The sequence below is a fragment of the Pelophylax lessonae genome (assembly GCF_965119305.1).
Source record: "Pelophylax lessonae genome assembly, chromosome: 3".
Classification (NCBI taxonomy): Eukaryota; Metazoa; Chordata; class Amphibia; order Anura; family Ranidae; genus Pelophylax; species Pelophylax lessonae.
In genome coordinates, this window is record NC_138770.1 from 547,657,784 (window position 1) to 547,685,165 (window position 27,382).

Here is a 27,382-nt window from a genome sequence, read left to right on the forward strand (position 1 = left end):
TCAAAATGTGTGTGTTCGTTTTTGGACAGAGTGAGGAGTAGGGAGATTATCTATTTTTACTGCTGTGGGTGTCCCTTTCTGGGAGATTTCCTTAACTTCCTGTCCAGTGACACCCAAAGAACTGCTGTGAGCAAAAACATCCAGCTTGCTTCTTTGCAATACATTTGCATTCTATTGTTAAAGGGGAAGGATAGGGATACTGTACACCTTTTTAATAGAAATGCAGAAGAAACTCACTCAAAAGAGGGGAAGTAGGAAAACCAATTCACAACAAAGCCCTGGGTGTCACTGGAACAGCAAGAGCACAAAGAAAATCGCTTTGAATTTTCCCCACCCTAACCAAAAACAGTTCTTCTGCAAGCATCATAAGATCAAAATCAAATTAGAACCGCACAAACATATAAAAACAGTCATAGTATCATAAGAAAGCTGAAGACCACCAGGGAGTGGAGTCTGTGCTCCTTGTTTCAATTCTCAATCTGCAAGCCAGATACTCAAGGGGAGGGAGTACAGGTTAAAGTAATACTAAAGTCTTGTTTTCTTGGGGGTTTTACTTGCTTAAAAATAACAAAACCTGTTAGACTTACCTGCCCTGTGTAGAGGTTTTGCACAGAGCAGCCCAGATCCTCCTCTTCTGTGCTCCTAGCCCCTCCCTCCTGGCAAGTGCCCCCATAGCAAGCAGCTTGCTATGGGGGCACCCGAGCCAAGCCCCAGCTTCGTGTCCATTCAGACATGGAGCCGTGCCTCCCCCCACCCGCATTGGCTCACTGATTTTGACTTTGTCTCAGCTAATGAGGGAGAAAAACTCTTGCAACTTTGCTGGATAGAGATGGGCTCAGGTAAGTATAAGGGTGGGCGGCTGCACACAAAATAACACATAAAATGCATGAATTTAAAAATCTTCTGACTTTACAACAACTAAGTAAAGTTAAAGCGGTAGTACAGTAAGTTCCTTCAGAGCTGTGGGCCATGGCCATTCAAGCAGCCACAGCATGTGAACCCGGAAGGAAAACCATGTGAACATGGAAGCCTCTGCAGTGGGAGGGCTTCGTTTTAAGGCAAGTCTTTGGTGCACACTAGCACAATATGATATTGCCTTGCAGGAGGGAACTCTGTTCTTTTCGAAATAAAGACGTTTACCACCGTTTTAAAGTGAACGTTTACCACCGTTTTAAAGTGGAGTTCCACCCAAAAGGGGAAGGCCTGCTTGTTTGTGCCCTCCCACCCCTCCACCACCACACTTGCTACTTTTTTTTTGGGGAGGGGGGGGAAGCAGGTACCTGGTTTTGACAGGTACCCAATCCCACTTCCAGCTCAGAACACTGCAGCGATCTAAGCTGGAAGTTTGGCCCACCCAACTTTCCCTGCTACAGGACCATTCACAAGGCACAGCACAGCTCGCGCAGTAGGAAACTGTTTATAAAACCGCCAAGGCTTTACTTTGTTTCCCCCTACTTGCTAATGCCGGTGCCTGCACCCGAAACAAACTGAAAAGTAACCAGTTCGGTTCAATGAGGACATCGGTGGGTCCCTGGATATGTAAGTGTACTTCTATTAAAAGTAAGTAGCTACGGTATTTGTAACTGCTGACTTCATTTTTTGGGCGTAACCTAGAGCTCCTCTAAGTTTTGTTTTTGTAGCACGTTACATCGTTTATTTTCAGTGTACAAGACCTTCTGCGATATGCGGGAAGCACGGCTAGACCATGGAATAACTGAAAAAAAAAAAAACACACAGCAAAACATGCAACTGCTACCTGCATTTAGGGCGCCATACAGAAATAATGGCACTATAAGCGTGTCACGCATTTGCAGAAAATTGTTGCTAATGCAGCCATGATCTTGCTATTGATTTTTAGAAACAGCAAGGGGCTGTATCCTGTGCCGATCTAGATCACTTTAATGGGGTTCTGAAGATGTCCCACGACTGCAGGAAATGGCTCCCACAGCAAGAGCAGGAGGTGATCAAGGAACATCCCTGCGACTAACAAACCTGGAAGCAATGTGTATTACGTCACTTCTGGGTTCACAGTTCTCATACCTTGGCTACTGTAGCTGAGGAGGCAGGTAATTAAGCACAATCTGTGCTTGATGAGCTGCATTCGAGAGCAGGGGAGGAATTGGGGTATAATAACCCCCCAAAATATTTATATAGAGGACCTGTTACCTGCCCAATGCTATCCCAAAGGGTATGTTAGTGCCCTTGTGATAGCAGTGTTCATTTTTAAATCAAATTTCGATTTTGTCTTCTGACTAAAATGGCATTTTAGTTTTAGTCGTAATTTAGTCATCGGAGTTGTTTTAGTTTTATTTTAGTCAACTAAAATCTCCAGTACATTTTATTCGACTAAAATCGAATGGGTTTACTTAAATTTGAATGCATTATTTCATTAGAACTGCCAAACATTATATACTCTTGGAGTAAAAATCTAATAACATGTTTAATATCTATGGTATTAAGGTTTGAATATGCATTACAGACACAGATTTAGCCATTGTGATATAAATTCAATTTAGTTTTAGTCATAGTCTTTTGACTAAAATGCCATTTTAGTTTTAGTCATATTTTAGTGGACTAAAATAGTATTAATTTAGTTGACAAAAATACCACTGTGTGATAGCCATAAAGTTAAAGAGAAATTTTGAAGTGTTGAAATTATATAATATTAATCAAATATTATTAAATAATATTAATCAAATTTAAAAAAAAATGTCAGCATCCCGTCACCCCTACCCACACCCCAATTCAGCATAGAGTAATGGCCGGAATACACGATAAGAATATCGGACGAAAATTTCCATTCAGCGAGCGATCGGCCGATATTCTACTTGTTAATGTCCAGCCATCAATGAGCGATATCGATATTGTGAACGAAAAATACCGTTTGAAAAACCCGAAAAATTCTGTCGTCTCGTTTGCGAAAGAACGATATTCTATACGTTGATGTCGAGGTCGTTCAGTTTAACCTCATCACGCATGTCCGAAAATATTTTCCCGGAAATGTTTGTTGACCCGGAAGCATTGTACAATGTCAAGAAGTTTCGTAAACACGAATGAAAAAAGCTAAAGAAGTCCTCTCAGCCAAGATATAGCATGGAATGTCAAATAGACATATGCCATGTATGTTTTTAGCAAATCTATTGGTAATGTATTCCCTATTTAAATAGTAAAGGACTTTTTAAAATAAAGCATTAATCAACATTGTCCGATATATAATAAATGCATGATAAATTCCCAAAGGCTCTAAGGTCACACGCACATTACATCACTTCCGCTTAAACGTGAAACGTGAGGATTACGTATCTAATCGATTGGTCTGTAACGTTTTTTTTTGGATCGTTGATGTTGGCAACGTTTTCGACCGACGAACACTGTTTCGATAGTCGGCGGGCACCGGTCGGGCGATATTCGGGCCGTGTATGTTGGCAATGTTTTCGACCGACAAATACTTTTTCAAAAGTCAGTGGTCGAATGATCGGGCGATATTCTAATCGTGTATTCCGGCCATAAGTGTAAGTAAATATGAATTGCACCACACATGTGAGGTATCACCGCAAACATTGGAGTGAGAGCAATAATTCTAGAGCCATCATTCATGGTTAACTCTAAAACGGATAATCTGTAAAGGCTTTTAAATTATAGCCTATGGACAAATTTGGGTACATTAGTTTTTTTTTTTTTTTTGCAATTTCAAAGATGTGAGCAATTTTAAAGGAGTTGTAAAGGCAGAAGGTTTTATATCTATACATGAAGATAAAATGATTTCTGCATGTAGCAGCCTCCCTAGCAGCCCCTAATACTTACCTGTGCCCCATCTCTGTCCAGCGATATCCATGAGTCCTGGGACTCTCCCTGATTGGTTGAGACACAGCCATGGCGCCATTGGCTCCCCTAGCTGTCAAAGTCAGTTAGCTAATCAGGAAAGAGAGGGGGTGAAGCCAAATGGCAGCTCCGTGTCTGAATGGACACACGGAGTTGCAGCTGGGCTTGGGTGCCCCCATAGCAAGCTGCTTGCTGTGGGGGCACTCGATAGGAGGGAAGGGCCAGGAGCAGCAACTAGAGACCTGAGAAGAGGAGGCAAGTATAACATGTTTGAGCAAATGAATACCAAACATCTTTTTTTTTTTTGTATACAAACTTTTATTGAAAAAAAAAAAAAAAAAAAAGAAGAATATGGTGGTACAAAGGAAGTTGACAAATTGTAATAAATACCATACCAAACATATCAAGCCTTAAAGTGGTTGTAAAGTCTTCTTTTTTTTTTTTTTAAATAACAGAGCATCTTTTATATTTTATCAAAAAATTGGGTATAATATTGCATTTGTTTGTACTAAAATCCATTTTAGTTTATTTTCCCTGAAAATCATCAGGTTATCAACTCAGTGCACCACAGCGCGGGCAGTGCATGGTGTAAAAATGCAGCATGTCAGTATTTTTATGCAACGCATCACATCCCGTCTCGCAGCGTTATGGTATGAACAAGGCACATAAACAATTGTCTTGTGATTTTTTTCATTGGGTCCATGTTAAACTATGTAGATCAATGCAGTTCAAGGAGGATTGAGAGAATGAGCCCTTATCGTACAGAAGATACAAATAAAAGGACTATCCATGCATGCCTAGCTTAACCCGTATCAGTAATGGTAAAATTGTACTAACCTCAGTTCCTGCTGTTGGACAGATAAAGGTTATAGTTACTGCTGGCTGATGACCATCACAGAAATCAGGCTTCGTGTCAGTTTCATAGTGCAGAACAAGCCTAAAAAGAGAAAAAAAAGAAAAAATTGTTAATGGAATACAAATCTTTCACACATGCTACAAACATGAAACAGGTAGGCAAATAAAGGGCTATGGGGGTAGACGGTGTGGGAGAAAGTGACCGCAGTCACTGCTTTGCCACAACTGAGCTGAATGTTACTTTGAAGCTCCAGTCAAAGGGACTACTGGTAACTGCAGACAGAAGCAACTCAAAGTCCTTCATCTTCAAGGGTGCTGGAACTGATTTTGTCACCTAGTAAAAAGAGGATGACAACCAACAGAACCCAGAAGTCTCTTATAGCAGGCCATTCAAGCAAGTGATTAGAGGACTAGGGGATTTAAGCTTTATACATTTCACTTCTACAACTTACTGCTGCACTCTTACCACTTTGGAAAAAGAGCAGTCACCAACGTAATGTGTATTAAAATAAAAAAAAAAAAAAAAATTAGAAATCAGCAGCCAATTTTGGTTGTCCACTCTAAAAAGGGAATACAAAAAGTACACATTCCGAGACACTGTCCAATTTAAATTTAGCCTGTGAACACCTCAAAATAAAAGTATGCATCAGCTAAAAAAATGAAGACGTTTCTGCCCCAACCTTAGAGCCTCAGTCATAATAAAATATATTTTATTATGACTAAGGCTCTAAGCTTGGGGCAGAAACACGTCAATTCTTTTATATGATGGCTACTTTTATGTCTTGGTGGATATCGAATAAAGCTAACTACTACACAGTTCAAAAAAATGAAAGGAACACTTTGAAAACACATCAGATCTCAATGGGGAAAATCTCATGCTGGATATCTATACTGATATGGACTGGATAAAGTGTTAGGAATGAAAGGATGCCAGATCGTTTGATGTAAATGAAAATTATCAACCTACAGATGGCTGAATGCAAAGACACCCCCAAAAATCAAAGTGAAAAAGTGATGCAGCAGGCTAGTCCATTTTGCTGAATATCCATTGCAGCAACTCAAAATGTTTATACTCAGAAGTTTGTATGGCCCCCACATGATGCTTGTATGCATGTCTGACAACGTCCGGGCATACGCCAACAAATGGTGTCCTGGAGTATTTCTGATCAGATCTGGATCAGTGCATCACTAAGCTCCTGAACAGACTGTGGTGCAACCTGGCGGTCGGATGGATCAAAACGTAATGTATCAGAGGAGTTCTATTCCATTTAGGTCAGACGAGAGTGGGGGCCATTCAATGGTATCAATTCTTTCATTCTACAGGAACTGGCTGCATACTCCTGCCACATGAGGCCGGGCATTGTCCTTCACCAGGAGGACCCAGGACCCACTGAACCAGTGTACGCTCTGACAATGTGTCCAAGGATTTCATCCAGATGCCTAATGGCAGTCAGGGTGCCATTATCTAGCTTGTAGGGGTCTGTTCGTCCCTCCAAGGATATGCTTCCTCAGACCATCACTGACCCACCACCAAACTAATCAAGCTAAACAATGTTACAGGCAGCATAACATTCTCCATGGCTTCTCCAGACCCTTTTACATCTGTCACATGTGCTCAAGGTGAACCTGCTCTCATCTGTAAAAAGCAGAGGGCACCAGTGGCAAACCTGCCAATTTTGGTGTTCAATGGCAAATGCCAATTGAGCTCCACAGTCCAGAGCAGTGAGCCTAGGGCCCATTAGAGAACATCGGGCCCTCAGGCCACCCTCATGAAGTCTGTTTCTGATTGTTTAGTCAGAGACAGACAGATTCACACCAGTGCCCTGCTGGAGGTCATTTTGCAGGGCTCTGGCAGTGCTCATCCTGGTCCTCCTTCTACAAAGGAGCAGATACCAGTCCTGCTGATGGGTTAAAGACCTTCAACGGCCCTGTTTAGCTCTCCTAGAGTAACTACCTGTCTTCTGGAATATGTGAGACTGTGCTGGGGGACACAGCAAATCTTCTAGCAATGGAACGTATTGATGTGCCATCCTGGAGGAGTTGGAATCCATATGCAACCTCTTTAGGGTCCAGGTATCACCTCATGCTATCAGTAGTGACCCAGACCCCAGCCAAATGCAAAATTAGTGAAAACAAATCAGAAGAGAGGAGTAGGGGAAAAAAAAAAAAGCAGTGGCCTCCACCTGTAAAAACCGTTCCTATTTTGGAGGTCGCCTCATTGTTGCCCATCTACTGCACCTGTAAATTTCATTAACACCAAAGCAGCTGAAACTAACAAACCCCTCTGATACTTAACTGACCAGATCAGTATCCCAGGAGTTTATGCTATACTCAGATTAAAAAGTGTTCCTTTATTTTTTTTTGGAGCAGTGTGTTTTATCATCAGTCAAGTCGGTGTTGAATTTCCTACTTTCTTCATGTTTATCAACGGTACATACAGCGTATATCCTGGCATAGACTACTACACCTTTCCCAGAGGACACACATGCCATTTTAATTACTGCACACCCTTGCAGATTCTTCTCTTAGTGGCTACCTCTGGTCAACCTGTTGAGACAAACTCAACTAGCCAAAATTTGTGCAGTGGTGTGCATCCCCACTTGGCAAGAATCATATTCTGCCTGTGTAAAAAGCAAACATGGCCTTTGTAACCCGAACAACTGCAAACTTAACCAAAAAAGTATTTTTAAACCTTCAATGTACAGTGTTTTTTCTTTTTTTTACATTTTGTGGATCACAAATTTACTACATATCAAAGACATTGATGCAGAGATAATGCACCACTCCAGGTCAGTCCAACACTATAGTGCCTTGTCAATTAAGGAGGTGCAGGTCTCGATCGTACTGCAACCACTGGAAGAAAGAATTGGATGAGCGCACTCCCAAATATAAAAATCCAATTTCTATTTCTTCTATTGTAGAAATGTAAAACCTCGATAACAGCATAGACACACAGGGAACCAGGTCGACGCGTTTCACGTCACAGACACCTATTCATAACCACATATCCAGGACACTTGATAAATGTTTACATAACCTTCAACACAGTACAACAATTAATTTAATAAACTTTTACAACATTTGAAAAGCAAGCTAAAATTTACCTCTCTTTCACATAGGATTTAAGAGGCTCCTTTGGTCGCCCAATATCATAAGCCTTGCCACCTTTAACAATGCAAGCAGCACTTGCTGCAGGACAAGCCGACGTGTCTCCTACTGAATTGCCTTTTGATGGAAATAAAAAAAAAATTCAGAAAATATATTTTAAAATATAGACACCCAAACATAATGCATTAACGAATACATTTAGGTTTAGATAGAGTGGAGAGGGATTAGAACACCAGTCAGGGTTTTTATTGCCATATGTCCCTGTTAAAGCTGATCTCTATGTTTAATGTTACTTTAATGAGTTGGTTTGAACCAGGCTGGTCTAGACAAACTATTTTGTTCACTAAGTGCTGCACTGGCCCTAAGCACTGAATGTACTGCATTGTAGCTTCAGCTACATACAGCATACCGTGCTGGGTTTTGGCTGCGAGACAGAGAATTCACATCTCACACCCGGAAACAATGCAGAGTTGGTCTAAGCGGCACCCAGCCATTCAGAAGCAGCTTTGTATTCTGAAAATACAAAGCTTCCTCTTATTGGTTGAGTCAGTGTGATGTCATTGGCCCGCCACGCTGATTCAGCTAATCAGAGGAAACTTTGTATTCACTCACAGAATACAAAGCTGCCTCTTAATGGCTAAAAGCAACTCAGACAACTCTGCATTGTCCCGGGTGTGAGACACGAAGTCTGTCACAGAAACTCCAGCACTGTGTACTGTATGTATCTGAAACTACATGCAGTGGTGTATTTAGGTTTTGTGCTGCCCTAGGCCTGACTAATCTCGTGCACCCCCTGATTTAACTATGACCCACCCCTTCCTATCAAGGCCACACCCCTTCCTGTTTAAGACCCGCCCTGACATCTGTAAACCACGCCCATTCCTGTTTAAGCCCAACCTCTTCCTCTCTGTACATTAAAAGTGGGTACCAAATGGGTGATCAAATACCACCAAAAGAAAGCTCTGTTTGTGGGGAAAAAAAGGATGTAAATTTTATTTGGGTACAGCATCGCATGGCCGCGCAGTCGTCAGTTAAAGAGGAAGTAAACCCTCCTCGGCAAGTTGTACCTATAGGTAAGCCTATGATAAGGCTTACCTATAGGTACTGTAAATATCTCCTAAACATGTACCGTTTAGGAGATATTTACCTTACATGCATCCAGTGACGTCACTGGCGCATGCGCTCTGAAGGAACGGGCACTCGTTCCTTCAGAACTCCGTGCCGTGACCGTCGGCTCCCGCGCGAATGCGCGGGAGTGACGTCACCGCGGCTCCGGCCAATCAGATGGCCGGATGCCGCGATCCCGGAAGACGGGCGACTGGACATGTCGCCCGTCATACAGGTAAGCAGGTGGCACGGCGGGGGCTCGTTCAAAGGTAAGTATTTCATAATGAGCTAGTATGCGATGCATACTAGCTCATTATGTGTTTGTCTTTCAGGGTAAAGAGGAAAAAAGAAAAAAAAAAAAGGGTTTACAACCTCTTTAAAGTAACGCAGTGCCGAATGACAAAAAGTGGCCTGGTCATTAAGGGGGCAAATCCTTCCGGTCCAGAAGTGCATTGATTTCAGCATGCATGGAACACTTTGCACATGCTGAAATTAATGCAAACGCATTAAACAGTTCACATTCTGTGAAAGCTCATGTACAGCAAAGTGCTCCATCTATGCATGCTGAAATCAGTGCAAAGTCATTAAACAGTTCACATTCCGTTAAAATGTATGTACTGCAGTGCAAAGTTTAAATTTGGTTGTCCGACTGGCCGGAAAGTAAATACGGTACCTGCTGTCCTGGCCTGGGGGTTCTCTGGTCCTCCTCTCTCTCCTATGGACAAAGACAGACCTGTCCCCCACACAGTTACACTGTGTAGTGATGCTGTGCGGAGGAGGGTAAGCGGAGCATTAGGCTCCGCCCCCACCAGCTGAAGTAAGTGCAGCCGGTCTGGCCAGTCACCGGCCGCTCTAGCCTCTGTGGGGCAACCAGTCCCTCCCTCCCCCCTGGCAAAGTAGGCCTCTTACTGACAAGTGGCACTGTATAGCAAGCCGCCGGCCGCTGGGGACTGTATGTGTGCAGCAGGCGGCTGTGGCGGCAGGAGGCAGCATGGGGGGCGGTACTCAGAGGACAGGTCAGGAAGGGCAGGGGGTTTTCTGTGTGGGGGGGTGGCAAAATATCCCTAGAACAGCCGTCGGCCTAGGCCAAGATACAGCGTAGTAATAGTTAGAGCATGGAACACTTTGCAGTACATTTTTTTTTTTTTTTTTAGATTTATATTTTTTTATATTTAATGTTTTTTTACATTTTTTTTTTTTTACAGTACATGAACTTTCACAGAATGTAAACTGTTTAATGATTTTTCATTGATTTTAGCATGCATGAAACACTTTGTACATGATAAAATCACAATGCAACATCATTAAACAGTTCACATTCTGTTAAAATGTATGTACTGCAGTCAGTGCAGAGCACAGTTTTAATTTAGGTTCATTTACAGTACCTGCTCCTGGCTCCTGCTGTCCTGGCCTGGGGGTTCCCGGGTTCTCCTCTGCTCTCTATCCCCTGCTCTCTCCCCTCGTCCAACACGCACAGTCAGTTGCACTGTGCAGGGCAGCCCAGGGATCATGTGCAGGGATGGCGGCTGCACGGAGGAGGGTGGGCGGAGAATTAGGCTCCGCCCCACCACCTAAATTAGGTGAAGTTAACAGCATCTATGGGGGTGGCACTGTCCCTCCCCTCCCTCCCCCCTGGCAAAGTACGCCGCTGTCGCCGCCCTTTCAGCTGCCTTCAGTGAAAGGCAAATCTGTAGTCTTCTTCAAGCCGCCGGCCGCCTGGGACTGCTTGTGTGCGGCAGGTGGCCGTGGGCGGCGGAAGGCAGCAGAGCGTTGCCGCTACCCGGGATTCGGGAGGACGGGTTGGGGGTGTTTCTTGCAGGGGGGGAGGCGGCTTTTTTGCCGCCCCCCCCTGCAAAGTGCCGCCCTAGGCCTGGGCCTTGTCGGCCTAGGCCTAGATACAGCACTGACTACATGTAGTACACACAGTTCTTAGAGACACTGCAACACTTAGTGAGGGAAAATATTTGAACGAAGCTGGTTTGAATGAACACTTTAAAGTTACAGGAAACCTGAAAATTGACTTTAAAGGAGAGTCACCCTCTTTATGTGTCCTGCTTATCGTTTTCACCAAAAGTGAAAGTAAATCCCAAATTTTGGGATGTCACCAGAACAGAAATAGAGGGGAAATCTTCTACTGTAGACAAAACATAGTTACATAGTCAGGTTTAAAAAGACAAAAGTCCATCTACTGTAGCTCAACCAATAAAAAGAAAAGAAAAAAAAACAAACACACACCCATACAATCCCATATACACAATATGAATGATTCAATTTGCTACAGCAGGGGGAAAAATTCCTTCCTGATCCCCCGAGAGGCAAATCGGATATTCCCTGGATCAAATTTACCTATAAATGCGAGTACCCAGTTATAATATATTTAGGAAAAAACCCAGGCCAATCTACTGAGCTTGCCAGAACCACCTCTGGAGGGAGTCTATTCCACATTTTCACAGCTTTTGCTGTGAAGAAACCTTTCCGTATTTGGAGATGAAATCTCTTTTCCTCTAGATGTAAAGAGTGCCCCCTTGTCCTCTGATGACCTGAAAATTAATAACTCAACACCAAGTTCACTTATGGACCCCTATGTATTTGTACATGCTCCCCTTTAATCTCCTCTTCTCAAGAGAGAATAAATTCAGTTCCTCGTAGCTGAGCTCCTCCATGCCTCTTATCAGTTTGGTTGCCCTTCTCTGCACTTTCTCCAGTTCCCCGATATCCTTTTTGTGAACTAGTGCCCAAAACTAAACTGCATATTCCAGGTGAAGTTTTACTAATGATTTGTACAGGGGCAAAATTGTATCTCTCTCTCTCTCTGCACTAGTTCTGATAACAACCAGGGATTACCTCACTTCCCGCTTTGGCTTAATTTAGCCTACACAAGTAGATTTTCGAACGAACCCACCCACGAACATTCACCCGAAAATTCTCAACGGTACATTTTACGACATGAAAAATGTTGCTCGAAAGTGTTTTATTAAACATTTGCTTTTAACATTCCATTTTGGAGTAAATGGGCTTGATTTGCATTCTCCTCCTAATTTTCTCGTAACTGCAGTCGCAAAAGTGCGTTAATCTGACCCTACTAACAATTAGAAAAACAAGTGTTCTTAAAACAAAAGTGGTCAAACAAAATTCTACTAGTGTATGGACAAGCTACGGTAAAGAGAAATCTCCCAAATGGGAAACAGATCACAAAATTAAAATTTACAGGGGTTATAAATCCTCCCTTACTCTAGCTAAAACGAAAATAAAGTTTTGCTTTTATTTCGACTTTAAACATAGCAATACAATACGGAACCTGATAAACCTGTTTGAGCACACAGCATGTTATGCGAAGATGAAAGATAAACATAGTAAAATAGTTCACAGTTTATTAAATTCTTTGAAATATTAAAAGCAAAAGGAAGGCCTGATATGCATCAGGGATTACTTATTTTGAAACACATTAGCTCTGCTATTATCTCCATTTAAAAAACAGGCTGCCAAGCGCATTGGAACACACCCAAAATCAGACATCCACTTTTTTTTTTTTTTTTTCGGAAAGAGCACCACAATGCAGTCAGGAGAGTTACTAGTTGTTGTGGTGTGCTGCAATACATGCATAGGAGATGTCATAAAAATACATATATGACAGTATATCAAAGTATGATAAATATAAAGTGCATTGGTGCGTAAACAAATACACGTGCATGTGCAAATAATCATAATATAACTATTAGACAAAAGTAAAGTGAATGTGCAAAATGCAATGATATTGTGCTTTAAGGTGAGAGGCCACTGCACTTACTGTTGGATACCGGTTGTTGGGAGACTGCACCATTGTCATCATTTTTGGATCACTGCATTCATGGAGTAATGGACTTTTTCAATCACCTTTGAACATTTGTTTTCAGTTTGGTTTCAGTACCATAAATTGTTTGGGACTGATTCACTATTTCACTTGTTGGGTGGTGTGCATTATTTCTTATGCACGGTTTTGCAAATTCACTTTACTATTGTCTAATAGATATATTATGATTATTTGCACATGCACGTTAACTTTACTATTGTCTAATAGATATAATTATTTGCACATGCACATATATTTGTTGAAGCATTAGTGCACTTTATCATACTTTGATATACTGTTTCATATATAATTAAATTTTTTTTAATTGATTTTCTTACACTATTGTAGCGCCGTTCCATATAGCTTTGATTTTATTCATATTGTATGTAGTGACACAGAGATTGGCTGCTAGATTTCAGGTATAGTGTTCATTACTTACTGTTTATTTTCACTATATGCCTTACCTTTTTTTTCGTAGCGCATTGGTTTAATAGCTTTGAATATTTAGATGCATTGGAGATGTGTTGCCTTAGTGTGTTGGGAGTGCCATTCCAAAATGAACAGCACCACAATGCGCTAGAGCACATTCCTACACTGCAGATGTCTTAAATGGCACCAACTAAGCTAGCAGTCAGTGGCTGCATTTTCTTGTTGTTATCACCAATTATGCTTTGCCATTGTGAGCAATAGGCCCTTTAAAAAACACAAGTAAACACATGACATACATTATATTGTCAAAAGTATCGGGACGCCTGCCCCGACATGAACTTTAATGGCAACCCAGTCTTAGTCCGTAGGGTGCAATATTGAGTTGGCCCACCCTTTGTAGCTATACCAGCTTCAACTATTCTGGGAAGGCTGTCCACAAGGTTTAGGAGTGTGTCTATGGGATTGTTTGACCATTCTTCCAGAAGCGCATTTAGTGCAAAACCTCTCTCTTTTTCTCCCCATCTACATTATATACCAGGATTCTATTTTTTTTTTTTTTATTTTATTTTGTTCCTTACTCTTTGCGATATCACCAGGCTTGGAAATTTCTTGTAGGACAGTTGCTGGGAGCAAAGTTCCCACCACTGAAAAAGGCATACCAGCAAAACTACATCTCCCAAGAGTCCTCTCACTACACAGTGCATGGACAGACTCTTGGGGGCAGGAAAGCTTGCTGCCCTGTGGGCAACAGTTTATTATAGGAATTGGGTCACCTTCCTTCTTTTGCAGGGCTGACAGCGGCAGGGATTTTGACAAGCAAGTGATTGCTGAGCGTAGGATCCCCCCTGAACAGTGGAGGGGGTGTAGTTTGGGATCTTTGCCGTGGGCACTGAATGACCGTGTCCCGGCACTGCTTGGGAGTCATTGGAAGCATCATTGTTTTTACAAGTAAAGAAATGAACATATGTATGTGGAAACGAATAAAGAAAGATGGAGGAAAGTTGGAGTTCTGAAAACCAGCAGGCAAGAGACCAACAACACTGTTTGGGATTTCAGGACAGAAAAATAACCAAGCTGTCAGCTCACACAGTCCGCTAGGAGCACGCTGAATTTCTGGAAAATAAATGTTTATTTTTCTGTACTTGCCATGTTGTTAAAGAGATAAAGAAGAAAGGTGCATGTACTGCAGTGAGGTATTGATTTTTTTTTTTACATACTTTTAACTGCTAAAAGCTGATAGGAGGCTACTGTAGGAGTTATTTAAAGCATATTAGTGTTCAATATTTATCTCCTAAACGAAAGCCACAGACTGTTCGAATCTTGGCCGGTTCAGCAGGGACCAGACGAGATTCGAACCATGGGCAGGCTGAATGTACCAAGTTGATCGGTCAACTTGGGTACAACCAGCCTGTTAGGTTTTATTTAATCAGATACTTTTTTTATTAAAAAGATTATTACATTTTACAACAAAACTATTACATTCAAAACATGCCCACTATACATTTAAATTTACAAAAAAAAAAAAAAGCCTGTTAGATTTTATATGCGATTATTGCTAGCAGCTATTATACCTGCTAACAGTGTCACTACCAGGAGAACACAATGGCACTGACTGTGCTAATGGGGGAATCAAGTGATTTTCTTTCCTGTAACCATGAAAATCCCTCCGTTTATGGCCAGCTAACAAACTGATGAGGAACCATGTGTGAGGACTGGTATTCATTTTCCAATATCCAAGTTGTACATATGCCGCCGTCTGCCTGATTATAGGTACAAAGCATTCATAAAAATGCATCACTGAATATGTAAACCTGTACTTCAAGTAGATATAAAAAGTACAAATGAATAAATGTTATTTAAACTAAAAATGCTACATGTATTTTTAATTAACTGTTCACACCATACATGTATGGTGGCATGCAGAAAACTCAAAGCTCAATGTAGATGGTGTGTAGAAGTTCTCATCCAAATCAGCAAGCTGGGAGTGTATTCTGGACTAAGCTGTGATCTTGCGAAAGTGGAAGCCTACCCGTTGTCTTGTACGGGTGTTTCTATACCAAGACTAATTAGGCAGAACTAAGGCCGACCATATTTTCCTGCTGAACCGGCCGAGATTCGAATCGTTAATGGGCAGGCTGAATGTACAAAGTTGATCAACTTGGTTAGAACCAGCCTGCCAGATTTACTTCTTATAATAGCAAGCAGCTGCTATAGTCACTAGCGATAATCATGGTCTTCTCCCAGCTGGGACGGCTTCCCCGCCGGGAGAAGACAATTGCTGTCAGCACTGTCTGTGTTGATGGGGGAATCACGCAAATTTCTTTCCTGCAACCCATGGTTGCAGGAAAGAAATATGCACCATGTATGGCCGGCCTAAGAATTCCTTTGTAGGTAAAACACTTATCATATATGTATTTCGACTGTGTCGTCTGTTACCAGTTTGCCTGGAATTACAGGAAACTTGCACTGAGTTTAACAGAGGCTGCTAGTTGCCTGGCTGTCTCTGGATTTAGTATTTCTGATCACTGGCTTGGAATAGACATGCACACTAGTAAAAGTCAGAACAAAGTCAGAACTCCTGATCTGATATTTGTGTCAGGTCAATGACTTCAAGTAATTACACCACTAGAGCAGCAAGACTGCCAGGTAATCAGAATCTTTAGGAGAAGAAGTGGTCATCAGTGGCAGATTTCACACTTTTGTGGAAATTAGAATGAAATAAGAACTCTGGCCTAAGAAAGGGAGACGAAGGTACCCTTCCAGAAAAAGGGCCCCTATAAGAAGAAAAAAACATGTATGCAATTTGCCAGCACAATATAGATAAACAAATAGCTTACAAAATCTTTATTACAGAACAATCACATCACAAGGGACATAGTGAAACATTTCGGAGCCACACGGGCCCCTTCATCAAGCATGAGAGGTCATCACATGCCTGACAAAGGGGTCCTGCATGGCTCTGAAATGTTGCATTATGTCCCTTGTGATGTGATCTTTCTGTAACAAAGATTTTGGACACTATTCGATGATCCATGGTGTGCTGAAAAATATATACATTTTATCTGTGAAGTCTCCAGTTCCAGCTGGTTGTTGCTTTAGCACCCGCCATTCCTAAGTCCTATTCAGGAAAATGTGTGATGGGAATATTGAAAATACCTTATAAGAAAAACAAAAAAAAATACAAAAGGATGAAAACACAACCTTACCAATTGTTCGGCAAACATTAATGTACAAGTCAGAATCAGGATCCCAATCATCTACTAAGTATCCACCAGTGGTCCTTATTAATGGGTTCAAATCATGCTTCTTGTAATCGGCGTCAAAAATATAACAGGGCACCTAAACAAATAAGTATAAATTGTTACATGTGTATTTAAACATTTTAACTACTTAGCAGCATTTACACATACCAAAACATTGGCCAATGTACATGCTACTTAGGGAACAGAAGTATTATCTGGAATCAGGGCACACACACTCCCACCATACAGCACTCCTAATTGGAGGCACTTAAGGACTGGCTATGGCCACACGCAAGGATGGGATTTAAAAAGCTGTAAGCTGACATCAGGAAGGTTCTGTTGAAAGGGTGCGGAGCCCCAGAAACCCATCAGCCATTTTCAGCATCTCTGCCATTCTGATGGATGTTGGTGCTAGTCATTGGTGGTCCATACTTCCCCACCTATGAGATTTAGTGATCAGCTTGATATGCCAATTGATCTTTAAGGTTTGTATCATTCCCAGCCAGGAGAACACACAGTAATTATTGCTAATGACTATAGCCGCTGGCAATAATCACATGAAAAAAATCCAACATACTGGTTAAACCCAAATTGATCGATCAATTAACTTGGGTACAATCAGCCTGCCCATACATGGTTCGAATCTCAGCCAGTCCCTGCTGAAACGGCTGAGATTTGAACCGCCTATGGCCAGCTTTAAGCGACAATGTGGTTAAACTCCCCAAACTGGAGCTAAAGGGTGCTTTTAAGGCTGCAACAAAAGCTGCTTAAACCAGGCTGAAAATTCTGCAACTATTTTGTAATAACTTGCGTTACACACTGTTATTATACAAGCTGAAGTCTGTATATATGAAGCCTTAAATATAAACCCAATTGTTAATTATTGTTTTAGCTATTCATCTAATAATACAGCAATGGGTTTGTCATTACTGTATTTATTATACAGGGTAGCATTTCATTTGGTGGTATTGTCTTTCAAAACTTGTACTGGTATTTTAAAGGCACAAAAATCAAAATGAAACCTGCCCCTTTATCATAATGGTAAAGTGTATCGCTGGTACAAAAAAAATAAATAAATAAGGGTGAAGAAGTGGTTATTTTAAATTTTAGTCACTATAGCCATTTCTTTTTCAGTAGGAACGCGGTATATCCTTTGTATAATTTTTTAATTGTCTGTACTCCACATGAAAGTGTTCCTCACTGTCTGTCCACATGAACAACCTACTCAGACAGGATCCGAGTGACCCCCTCTTCAATGGGAACACAGTCAAGCATTTGCTTCCGGTAGGATCATTTTACACACAAACTAATCTGCACAAACAGAGGCTCCGGAACAGTAACTTTAACATTTTCCAGAGAATGTTTATTTTTAACTGGCAGTGATCATTCAAGCAGGAATTTCTGAGTGGCTCCTTCTCATACCTTGGGATCCAGCATAGGCACATTCAGGAAGAAAACAGAACACATGTCTATAAATGTAACAGAGGTTTAGGCCCCTTTCAGACAGGACGGACTCCAAACGGATCTGCCTGCTCTGTGGGGGATCTGTCCGCTGAACAGGCAGATGACAGGCTTATGTCTGCTCCCGTATACAGGGTGGACACAGCTCACTGTCCTCTATGGGGCAGTCGGATGGAAACGGACAACCTGTGTTTCCATCCGACTGTCAGCCAATCCTATGGACAGATGGTCCGTTTTTAGCGCACAGGATCAGATCAGATGACGGAGGTGTCAGCTGACACATCCGCTGACATTCACCGCTCCATAGAGAGCAATGGATGGTCTGATCGGGTCTGTATGAAAAGATGACAGGTGGACCTGATCGGTCTCTCGGTGTAAAAGGGGCCTTTGAGTGACACTAAAAAAAATGGATTTTTGTAAAATCTTACCGTAAAATCCTTTTCTCTTAGCTCATTGACAGACGTAGTCCTCGGTGATACAGCACCTTCGGGTTATGTTGCCTCCACAGGAGCAGGACTAGACAGGAAATTAAAAAGCTCTGGCCACACCCTAGGGGCAGTCCCAGAGGGTATATCCTCTCTCTCTCTGCCTCAGCAAATCAGTTACGTGAAAAAGCAGTCTTTAGAGATTTTAACCCAACCCAACTCAAAAAACAGAGGGGCGGGGACTACGTCTGTCAATGAGCTAAGAGAAAAGGATTTTACGGTAAGATTTTACAAAAATCCATTTTTCTCTATCGCTCATTGACAGACGTAGTCCTCGGTGATACAGCACCTTCGGGACGTCCCAGAGCAGTATCACAAATGAGGGGTGGGAAAATGAAAATCAAATCCCAATCTAGAAGGCCCAACCGGTGCCAACTAGAAGTTTACAATGCTCATCCTTAATGATGAGACTCAACAAAAAAGAGAAAAAAATTTTTTTTTTTTTTCAAACAGAAAAAACCCTCGAGGTAGACCACCGGTCTCCTCAAATTGCGGCCTGCAAAACCTTGCGGCCAAATGAGGCATCCGCCGATGCCGTCACATCAATTTTATAGAATTTTGTAAAGGTATGTACCGACGACCAGGTGGCCGCCTTACATACCTGGACCACTGACGCCTGATGGCGAAAGGCCCAGGAAGTACTGAGCGCTCGAGTGGAGTGCGCCCTAACAGGGAACGGAGGACTCTGACCCTTAATAGAATAAGCCTGTACCACCGTCTGTCTAATCCATTTGGCAATGGTCGCGGCAGATGCAGGCAAACCCTTTCTGGGGCCATCCGTGATCACAAAAAGTGAATCCGTCTTACGGAATGATTCCGTAGCTTTCAGGTATACCCTGATTGCCCGAACCACATCTAAGGAATGCAACGCATGTTCCCGATGATGCTTGGGCTGAGGACACAAGGAAGGTAGTACAATATCTTCATTCAGATGAAAATCTGAAACCACCTTAGGAAGAAAAGATGGCTTAGGATGAAGTACTACCTTATCCCTATGAATCACTAGGTATGGGGACTGGCATGATAATGCAGCCAGTTCTGACACCCTGCGAGCAGAAGTAATAGCCACCAAGAAGGCCACCTTCTGGGATAAAGTAAGCAAGGGAATCTCCCTGATGTTTTCAAAGGGAGGTTTCTGTAGAACCGACAAAACCAAATTAAGATCCCAGGGCGGTAAGGGCGCGCGGACTGGTGGAGCCAGGTGCCGCACCCCCTGGATGAAATTCCGCACCAAGGACTTGGTAGCTAAAGGCTTCTGAAAGAAGCTTGCTAATGCTGAAACTTGACCCTTGATGGTGCTCAAGGCTAGCTTCTGCTCAACCTCTTGTTGCAAAAAGGCCAATATTCGAGTCACCGAATAGGTACGTGGAGGAAATCCTAAAGATTCGCACCACGCAATATAAGTCTTCCATGTGTGATAATAGACCTTGCTGGAAGTCGCTTTCCTTGCTTTGATAAGGGTAGGAATGACTGAAGTAGACAAACCTCTGTCCTTCAGTACTTGGGTCTCAATGGCCAGGCCATTAAAACCAGCGACTGTAAAGCATGATGGTAAATTGGTCCTTGAGACCACAGACACTCCCTGAGACGAAGTTCCCACGGAACGTCTGCGACTAGCATGTCCAAGTCGGCCAGGCCGGCTTGAGGAGGCCAGCCTAGAATTTCTAGGACCACTGGCGCTGATAGAATCTGAACCAGGCGTCCCTAGAGGTATCTGGCCCCGACCATCCGAGAAAGTCTGGTCGTTTTCTGTTCCCACACATTTATCAGATACCTGATTGTTATCGGGAAGGGTGATCTTTTCTGGTTGAACCTCAGGGACCGAAGTCACCCGACTAGAGGCTACTTGGCCTATCTGGTCAACCAGATCCGATTCCTGTAAGGTATAGGGACTAATCTTAGGAAAAGGTAAAGGAAAAGATCTATTCAGGGAACGGTAACTACCGCTTCCTGTAGTACTTAAATGTTGGAAGGGAAGAATCGCACCGGTAGTAGTGGTAGATGCTCGATCTAATGTCCTGAATACCGGTGAAAACGTCCCCCCACCCTGAAACCGGGTGGGGGCGCACCTTCAGGCTGTGTACTCCTTTGCTTCGGGTTTGGCTGGGTTGGTCCTCTGCTTGTCCGACCAGCCCTTCTTGAACCCTCCTGGAGGAGTCTTGCCTTTCCCGCTTGTACCAGCCGGGCGCCCTTTATGGGCGGTAAAGAAAGGTCCTCGCTTGTTGCGAGGTCCCTTAGCTTTAGCAGCCTGTGGCAAAAAAGTGCTCTTGCCCCCAGTGGCATCCTTAATGATTTCATCTAGGTTCCAGCATTTTAACCACAGCACACGTCTGAGGATGACCGCTGACATAGATGCATGCCCTAATAAGGGAGTAGTGTCCAAGGCTAAAAAAACTGTAGCCCTTGTATAATCTGTTCCATCAAATCAGATGTCTCCTGGGGAATATCTTTTCCCCTCTTTTCCCCTAAGGTCTAGGCGTACCATTCTCGCCCATTCCGTAAGTGTCTGGGAAACTAGACCAATAACAATTACTGGTCTAAATGCTGACCCTATCAGAGAGAAGATGGTGCGGGACTCTGCTTCCATCTTTCGATCCACCGGATCCTTAAAGGACGAAGTGTCCTCACTGGGATAACCGTGGCTTTATTCAGCCTGGAAATAGGTGGATCCACCACTGGTGGTACCGTCCATTTCTTAATGATGGATTCCTCAAACGGATAGCGTCTAGCAATACGCTTGGAAATAGTAAAGGTACGTTTAGAATGCTCCCATTCTCCTTTAATCTGATTACCGAAACACTTGGGTACAGGAAAAACCTTCACCGTTTTGATGGGCTTATTAGTACCAAAAGGAATCTCTGTTTCAGTTGCCTCTGCCGGTAAAGCCTCAAGTTTTAAGGTTTCCTGCACTGCCACAACTAGTGCGTCCACCAATGCTTCTTCCTGAATTATAGCGGGAGAAGAAACGTCCTCCTCACTGTCTGAGGGGGCTTTACCTGAGACAACAGCCCTTGCAGAGGAACCTGCAACTGCAGTGACCATCTCTGAATCTGAGTCAGAGGTGTCAGATAGTATAGGGGTAGGCGGGGGTCGCTTCCTTGACCCCCGTCCCTGACAGGCCGCCTCCACCCGAGCCACCATAGACTCCAAAATTGCTGTAAATGACTCTACACTCTGTGCACCGGCGGGTCCCGTGGCCCCCTCGAGGGAAACAGGTGGGGGAATATGTGTGGCAGGGTCCATGATAATTCCAGTCACTTCCTGGATAATATAATTCAAAAATAAAAAACTTTTTTTTTTTTTCAGACCCCCAGCGCCACAAAAAGCCCCTTAGTGTTACCTGCTAGGGATCCCTATCGATCGAGAGAGAGAGAGAGATAGACCCCCAGGCTCACCACTTGATGCTCAGAGTTTAACTGCAACAGCTTACAGCGCTGTCTTGACAAACAGGAAGTCTTTTGGCTGGCTGCCCAGGAAGAAAGGAGGCGGCTCCGCCCCTCTGCACGCCTTCCGGCGCCTCCCCTAGCTCCACGAGGTGTTTGGATCACCTCAAACATGGCCGCCCCCATGCTGGAGACACGAGGCTACGCCAAAATGGCGGCTCGTGCGATCCAGCAAAAAAAATGGCGGCGGCCTGTACTGAATAGCAGTGTGCTGCAGAGCACACAACACTCTCTCTGCATGGGGATTTGGCGTGGTTGGCGGTACCGGCCCTGGCGGACCGCATGGCCATTCGGGAGGCCTGCTAATAGCTGGAGATCTGATTAGGAAGGCAGTCTACATGTCCGTGGCTTCTGACTGGTAGGTAGCTTATATTCATCACCGTAAGATTCCCAGAATGCCACTGATTACAATCTTTTTAACATGTATACAATTAGATTGTTAGCTCCCAAACCAAGCCTCCTGGCTTTTTGCACATAAAATCACACTCAAAGTAGGAGGATCTGTGTCATTTATATAATAGAGAGGGACTCTATCTTACCATACAGAGAGGGGCCCGCGTTCACCACAAGACCCGTCAGGGGAAAAGGGGGAACATACTACTCACCATACCGGAACCAGGCGGGCACCAACTCCTGACAGTACCCCTCTCCACCGGGGCGGGAGGGCTGTTGACCGATATGGACGCCGTGACTCATGGTCTTTGGCGTTTCAGCGAGACGTTTAACTCGCGGGGTCAGTCCTTTAATGGGACTTTGTCGCGGCCGACCCAGCGCGGAGCTATGGCCTGCACGCGCTCGTAGGCTGAACTGGGGTGACCACCGGATCTCAACATCCAGCCCGTCGCCCAGTTCAGCTTTCTTGCTTGAAGATCTCACAGGAACACTGGAGAAAAAAAGCTGTCTAAAAAAAAAAAAATCTTTTAAGAAAAAAATCTTGCCAGGACCTAAGATCCCAGCAAGGTATCTAGGTCCTTACTCCTAACTAGACAGAAAATAACTGATTTGCTGAGGCAGAGAGAGAGGATATACCCTCTGGGACTGCCCCTAGGGTGTGGCCAGAGCTTTTTAATTTCCTGTCTAGTCCTGCTCCTGTGGAGGCAACATAACCCGAAGGTGCTGTATCACCGAGGACTACGTCTGTCAATGAGCGCTAGAGAAACTTTGGTTTAAAAAAAAATTGTATTCAAGTATGTATCTACTCATAAATGTACCTTCAATTGCTCTCAGCCTCCTACAAATCTCCAATTTTTGTTTCCAGCTATGACCCAACATCCTGTTAGAGAGTGGCTACGTTCATTCTCCATGATCCCACTGTATGTATCCACCCTCTCTTGTTCACCACTTGGACTAGGGACTATGGGATCTGTACTGTGCATAAGGCCATGCATAGGACCTCAACTAAATGTATACATTTATAATGTGCATATAATGTGCAGGATGTGTACTGATTGTTTGGATATTCTTAAGAACAATTATTCAATATAACAGTTTTTTTTTTTTTTTGCACATCTATGACTCCTAAGGGCTCTTTCACACGGTCCGCCTCCGTAGGCGGATCCGTGCTGCTCAGCGGGGGATCGTAAACACAGATCCCCGCTGAGCAGGAAGGTGACCGCTCCCTCTCCGCTCTGTGTGCGGAGATGGAGATGTCAGAGCCCCATGCATCTCTATGGGGGAATCCGATGAGAGCGGACCGCCTGTCATACAATCCCATCCCCTGGATGGATGGAAAATCGGGTTTCCATGTGTCTGGATTTCACGGACAGGATCAGATGCGGAGGGCAGCGGGGTGTCAGCGGAGGTGTCTCCTCTGACATCCGCTGCCCCATAGGGATGCATGGAGGATCCGATCAGATCCGCCTAGAAAACTGACAGGCGGATCTGATCGGATCGTTCGTGTGAAATGACCCTAACATTAGCAAAAGGAAAGAGCAATTTCCACCAAACACACAACTGTCTCTATAAAGCCCCGTACACACGTACCGATGGTCGGCTTACAAATGTTCCTCTTTTCTCCCCGGGATGTCGGTGTCTGCTGAAAAGTGCAAAGACAGCACAAGGACAGCACAAGAATTTTGTCCGCCGACTGCAGAAGTGATGTCATGTAATGGTTAACTTTCCCTGTGTTTTCTATTTTCTGAGCATGCCCAGTCTTGCAAATCTGCGGTCTGTCGGCCGAATTGTGTACTGACAGGCGAACAATCGTCCGTTCTGGTGTCGGCATACAAATATTTTCATGTTTGCACGAAAGACTTTTGTCCGCGGATTGTGCGCAGACATCTGTCGGAGGCACCATACTAACACGCGTACAATCGGCAGATCCTTCGTCCACCGACGTTTGTATGCCGACGATCGGTACGTGTGTACGGGCCTTAAGACTAGTAGGAGAGGGCACTGTTTGAAATAGTGCAGTTTAGGCCCCTTTCACACTTATGCGACCCGATTTTACCACAATTTTGAGGTGCGATTTTGACGCAATTTTGAAAGCAATGGCTATGGCTCAAAACGCAATCAAATCGTGGCAAAGTAGTGCAGGAACTACTTTGAAGTTTGTGCGACTTCAAAAACGCACTGATATGAATGGGGCTCATTGAAAATAATAGAAAACGACTTGTCACGCGATTTTGCGGTCCAAAATCGCGGGACAAGTCGCACTAGTGTGAAAGGGGCCTTAGGGTCATAATACTATATTTTTGTGAAGATTTAACTATCTTGCTATAACCAAAAACAAATAAAAAGATTGCAATTAAAAGCATGGAGAGAGCAGTTAATTTAATTTTTCATTAAAGTTTATATTGTTCCTTGTATAAACACAAAAAAGGAGAAGGTTTGCTTCAGCTTAAACATGCACCTTACCTCTAGGTTAGGTTTAAATTTGTTCTTCTTGCAAGCAGTGAAAGTTCTCCATTCAAAGTAATGTACACACTCTTCAAATTTCACAAATTCCGGGGTTCCCTGCAGAGAAAGCAAACAAACATTGTAACTCAGATAATATTGCATCGTTACATTGTATCCCCTGTCTGGTCAGGGCAGACAACAAAAACACTGCAAATGTATGAAGCTTATTAACCACTTTTCTACCAGAGTACATTTATAAACATCATGGTATATACGGGGTTAAAACAAGCTCACGGCTGCTGCAGAGATGCACACGTATTGATTTTAACAGCCGACTCTTGGCTTTTAAGAAACAAAAGTCATCTATACAGCAGTCCAGGTCACTTTTACAGGGCTCCAAAGGCACCCCACTGACACCTGCGGAGGTTCCATGGCTCTCCTGTTCCTCCAAGAAGCCTGGAACTATGGTAAATGAAGGCTGGAGGTGACTGGGGAACATCTGTTCTCAGATCCCCCTTGCAATGAACATGCCTGGAAGCGATGTGTAATAAATCACTTCTGGGTTCACAGCGGTCATTTTGGCTACTGTTGCACGATTTGTGCTTAAATAGGTGCGCTGGAGGCAGGGCTGCTGTTAGAAATCGCAGGGCCCCATACAGCCTACCAGACAGGGCTCCTTTCCCCTGGCCGAAAGCGACTGAGGACATAGATTAATCAGTCCCTTTCTCTGTAGCCTCAGCTGCACAGATGAAAGAATAGGAAGCGCTCTGAAACCTCCTGCTCATTCACAAACTGAAGCATAGTAAACGCAGTTTATTATGCTTCAGTGACGAATGGACACAGGAGTGATTGGTACTTTCGCTCACTGAGGAATGGAGGGGACCAGTAATGACATATTTACCTGCCCCATCCCCCGCTCGCCATCCTGAAACATCCTCCTTGTGCCCTCAGCAGCTGCCAGCAGGAGAGGAGGGAAGCCGAAAGCTGCGGGGAGAAAGATGCACACAGAGAGCCCTGGACAGCAGATGGAAGGGGTGCATGTGCTAGAAATAATCCTGCTGCAGTGTGGATTAAGACAAGGAGAAGCTGGCAGAGCTGCAAGGGAAGGCAGAAGTGAATTGTGACTGCAATAAGACAGTACAGCTAGACCTTCACCTCAGCAGGTGCCTGGGCCCCCCTTTTGAACTGATGGGGCCCGGGCCCAGTACAGGAGGGCTGGCTGTACTGCCTTAGCAGCCCTGACTGGAGGGCGGGGGAGAAATGGGGAGTCTAATAGACCCCTGATGTCACAAGAAGAGGAACGGTCACCTGCCCAGGATATCACATAGGGAGAGTGTTAGCCCCCTTGTGAGCGCAATGAAGTTAAAAAGTAATAAAGTGTACTAAAAAAATTGTAACGAGAGTTAATCGGCACAAAAATATCCATGAGAGTAATAATTCTCGGACCATAAATCATGGTTAACTCTAAACAGATAACCTGTAAAAATCTTTTAAAGCTTTTGGAGAATTCGGGTAGCGCCCTCGTTTTTGGCGTCGAGTGTGTTTGCACTAAATTTCATTTCAGTGTATTTTTTACTGAAAATATACATTTTGAGAAACAGTATATTTTCAACATAAAAAATTGCAACTAATCGTTTTATCATTTTATCAAAAACAAACAAAAATGACCAGTCCATTTACCAGCCAGCCAGCATAAAAAAAACCCTAACGTCTGTAAATATCCAGGTCTGACAATTTGTCATGCTGTGCTGACTCTTCGTGCCGGTTCACATTTCTGCGATGCGGGAACGCTGCGAATATACAGTGTGTTCCCGCATCGCATCCACACCCCTGGAAGTTCACACTGCCATATGCGATACGCTGGGGGTGTCAATTAAAAGTTAACGACACCCCCAGATCAGATCGCATATTGCAGTGCGATCTGAAAGTTCACACAGAATCAGATCGCACTAGTCTGAACCACCATGCGATTCGATTCTGCTGCGGACCAAAAAAAGGGGTCCTGTGCGTGTTTCAGTGCGATTGCGGTGCGAATTCAGCCATACAAACTGTATGGCTGAATTTGCACCGCACAGAGATCGCATGTAATTTTAGGAGCAGTGCGCTCCGAATTACATGCGATCTCTGTGATCGCACAAATGTGAACCGGCACTTAAAGTGGTAGTAAAGGCCATTTATGTTTTTCCTACAGCTAAGTCTATAATAAGGTTTGCCTGTAGGTACTAGGGCTGTTGAAAATAATCGATGCATCGCAATGCGGCCACCCGCGATTCTGCATCGATGCGGACCCCCCGAATAATCAATTTCTGGCTCCTCCCCCCTCCCTCCCTCTTCTGTCATTGCTGGATAAGACGCATGTAGGCGTCCGCTTCCCGCCTAGCTCTCCTGCGCAACAGCTCTGCTTACTTCCGTTAATCGTGATGCATCGCGGAATCGAATCGTATCGAATCGTGACCCTAATAATCATATTCGAATCGAAACGTAAGGTAAGTGAAGATGCGCAGCCCTAGTAGGTACTGTAAACATTCCCCAAACGTGCACAGGTATGCGCTCTGAAAGAACGGTATTCCTTCAGAGCCTTGTGCCCTAAACAGTGACGCGTGCAGGAGTGACGTTATTGCCGCTCAGCCATTCACAGGAGCAGAGCCCGCGAAAGAAGAAGCCCCATCAGCGGTAACAGCGCGCAGCGGCAGGGCTTCGTTTTAGGGTAAGTTTCACATCATATTTTAGTATGTGATGCATACTAGACCTTTATAAAAAACT

At 43.8% G+C, this 27,382-nt stretch overlaps 1 protein-coding gene across 1 annotated transcript in view; it reads right to left on the bottom strand.

The window, feature by feature from the left end:
- The window catches only part of IGF2R (insulin like growth factor 2 receptor), a 294,611-nt gene that overhangs the window by 202,279 nt on the left and 64,950 nt on the right, over positions 1–27,382 (bottom strand). Inside the window, exons 4-7 of the mRNA XM_082249744.1 lie at positions 24,638–24,736; positions 16,357–16,489; positions 7,782–7,902; positions 4,660–4,759 (exon numbers count right to left, since the gene is read on the bottom strand). Coding sequence (XP_082105870.1) covers positions 4,660–4,759; positions 7,782–7,902; positions 16,357–16,489; positions 24,638–24,736 — 453 coding nt within the window. The remainder of the gene's footprint in view (positions 1–4,659; positions 4,760–7,781; positions 7,903–16,356; positions 16,490–24,637; positions 24,737–27,382) is intronic.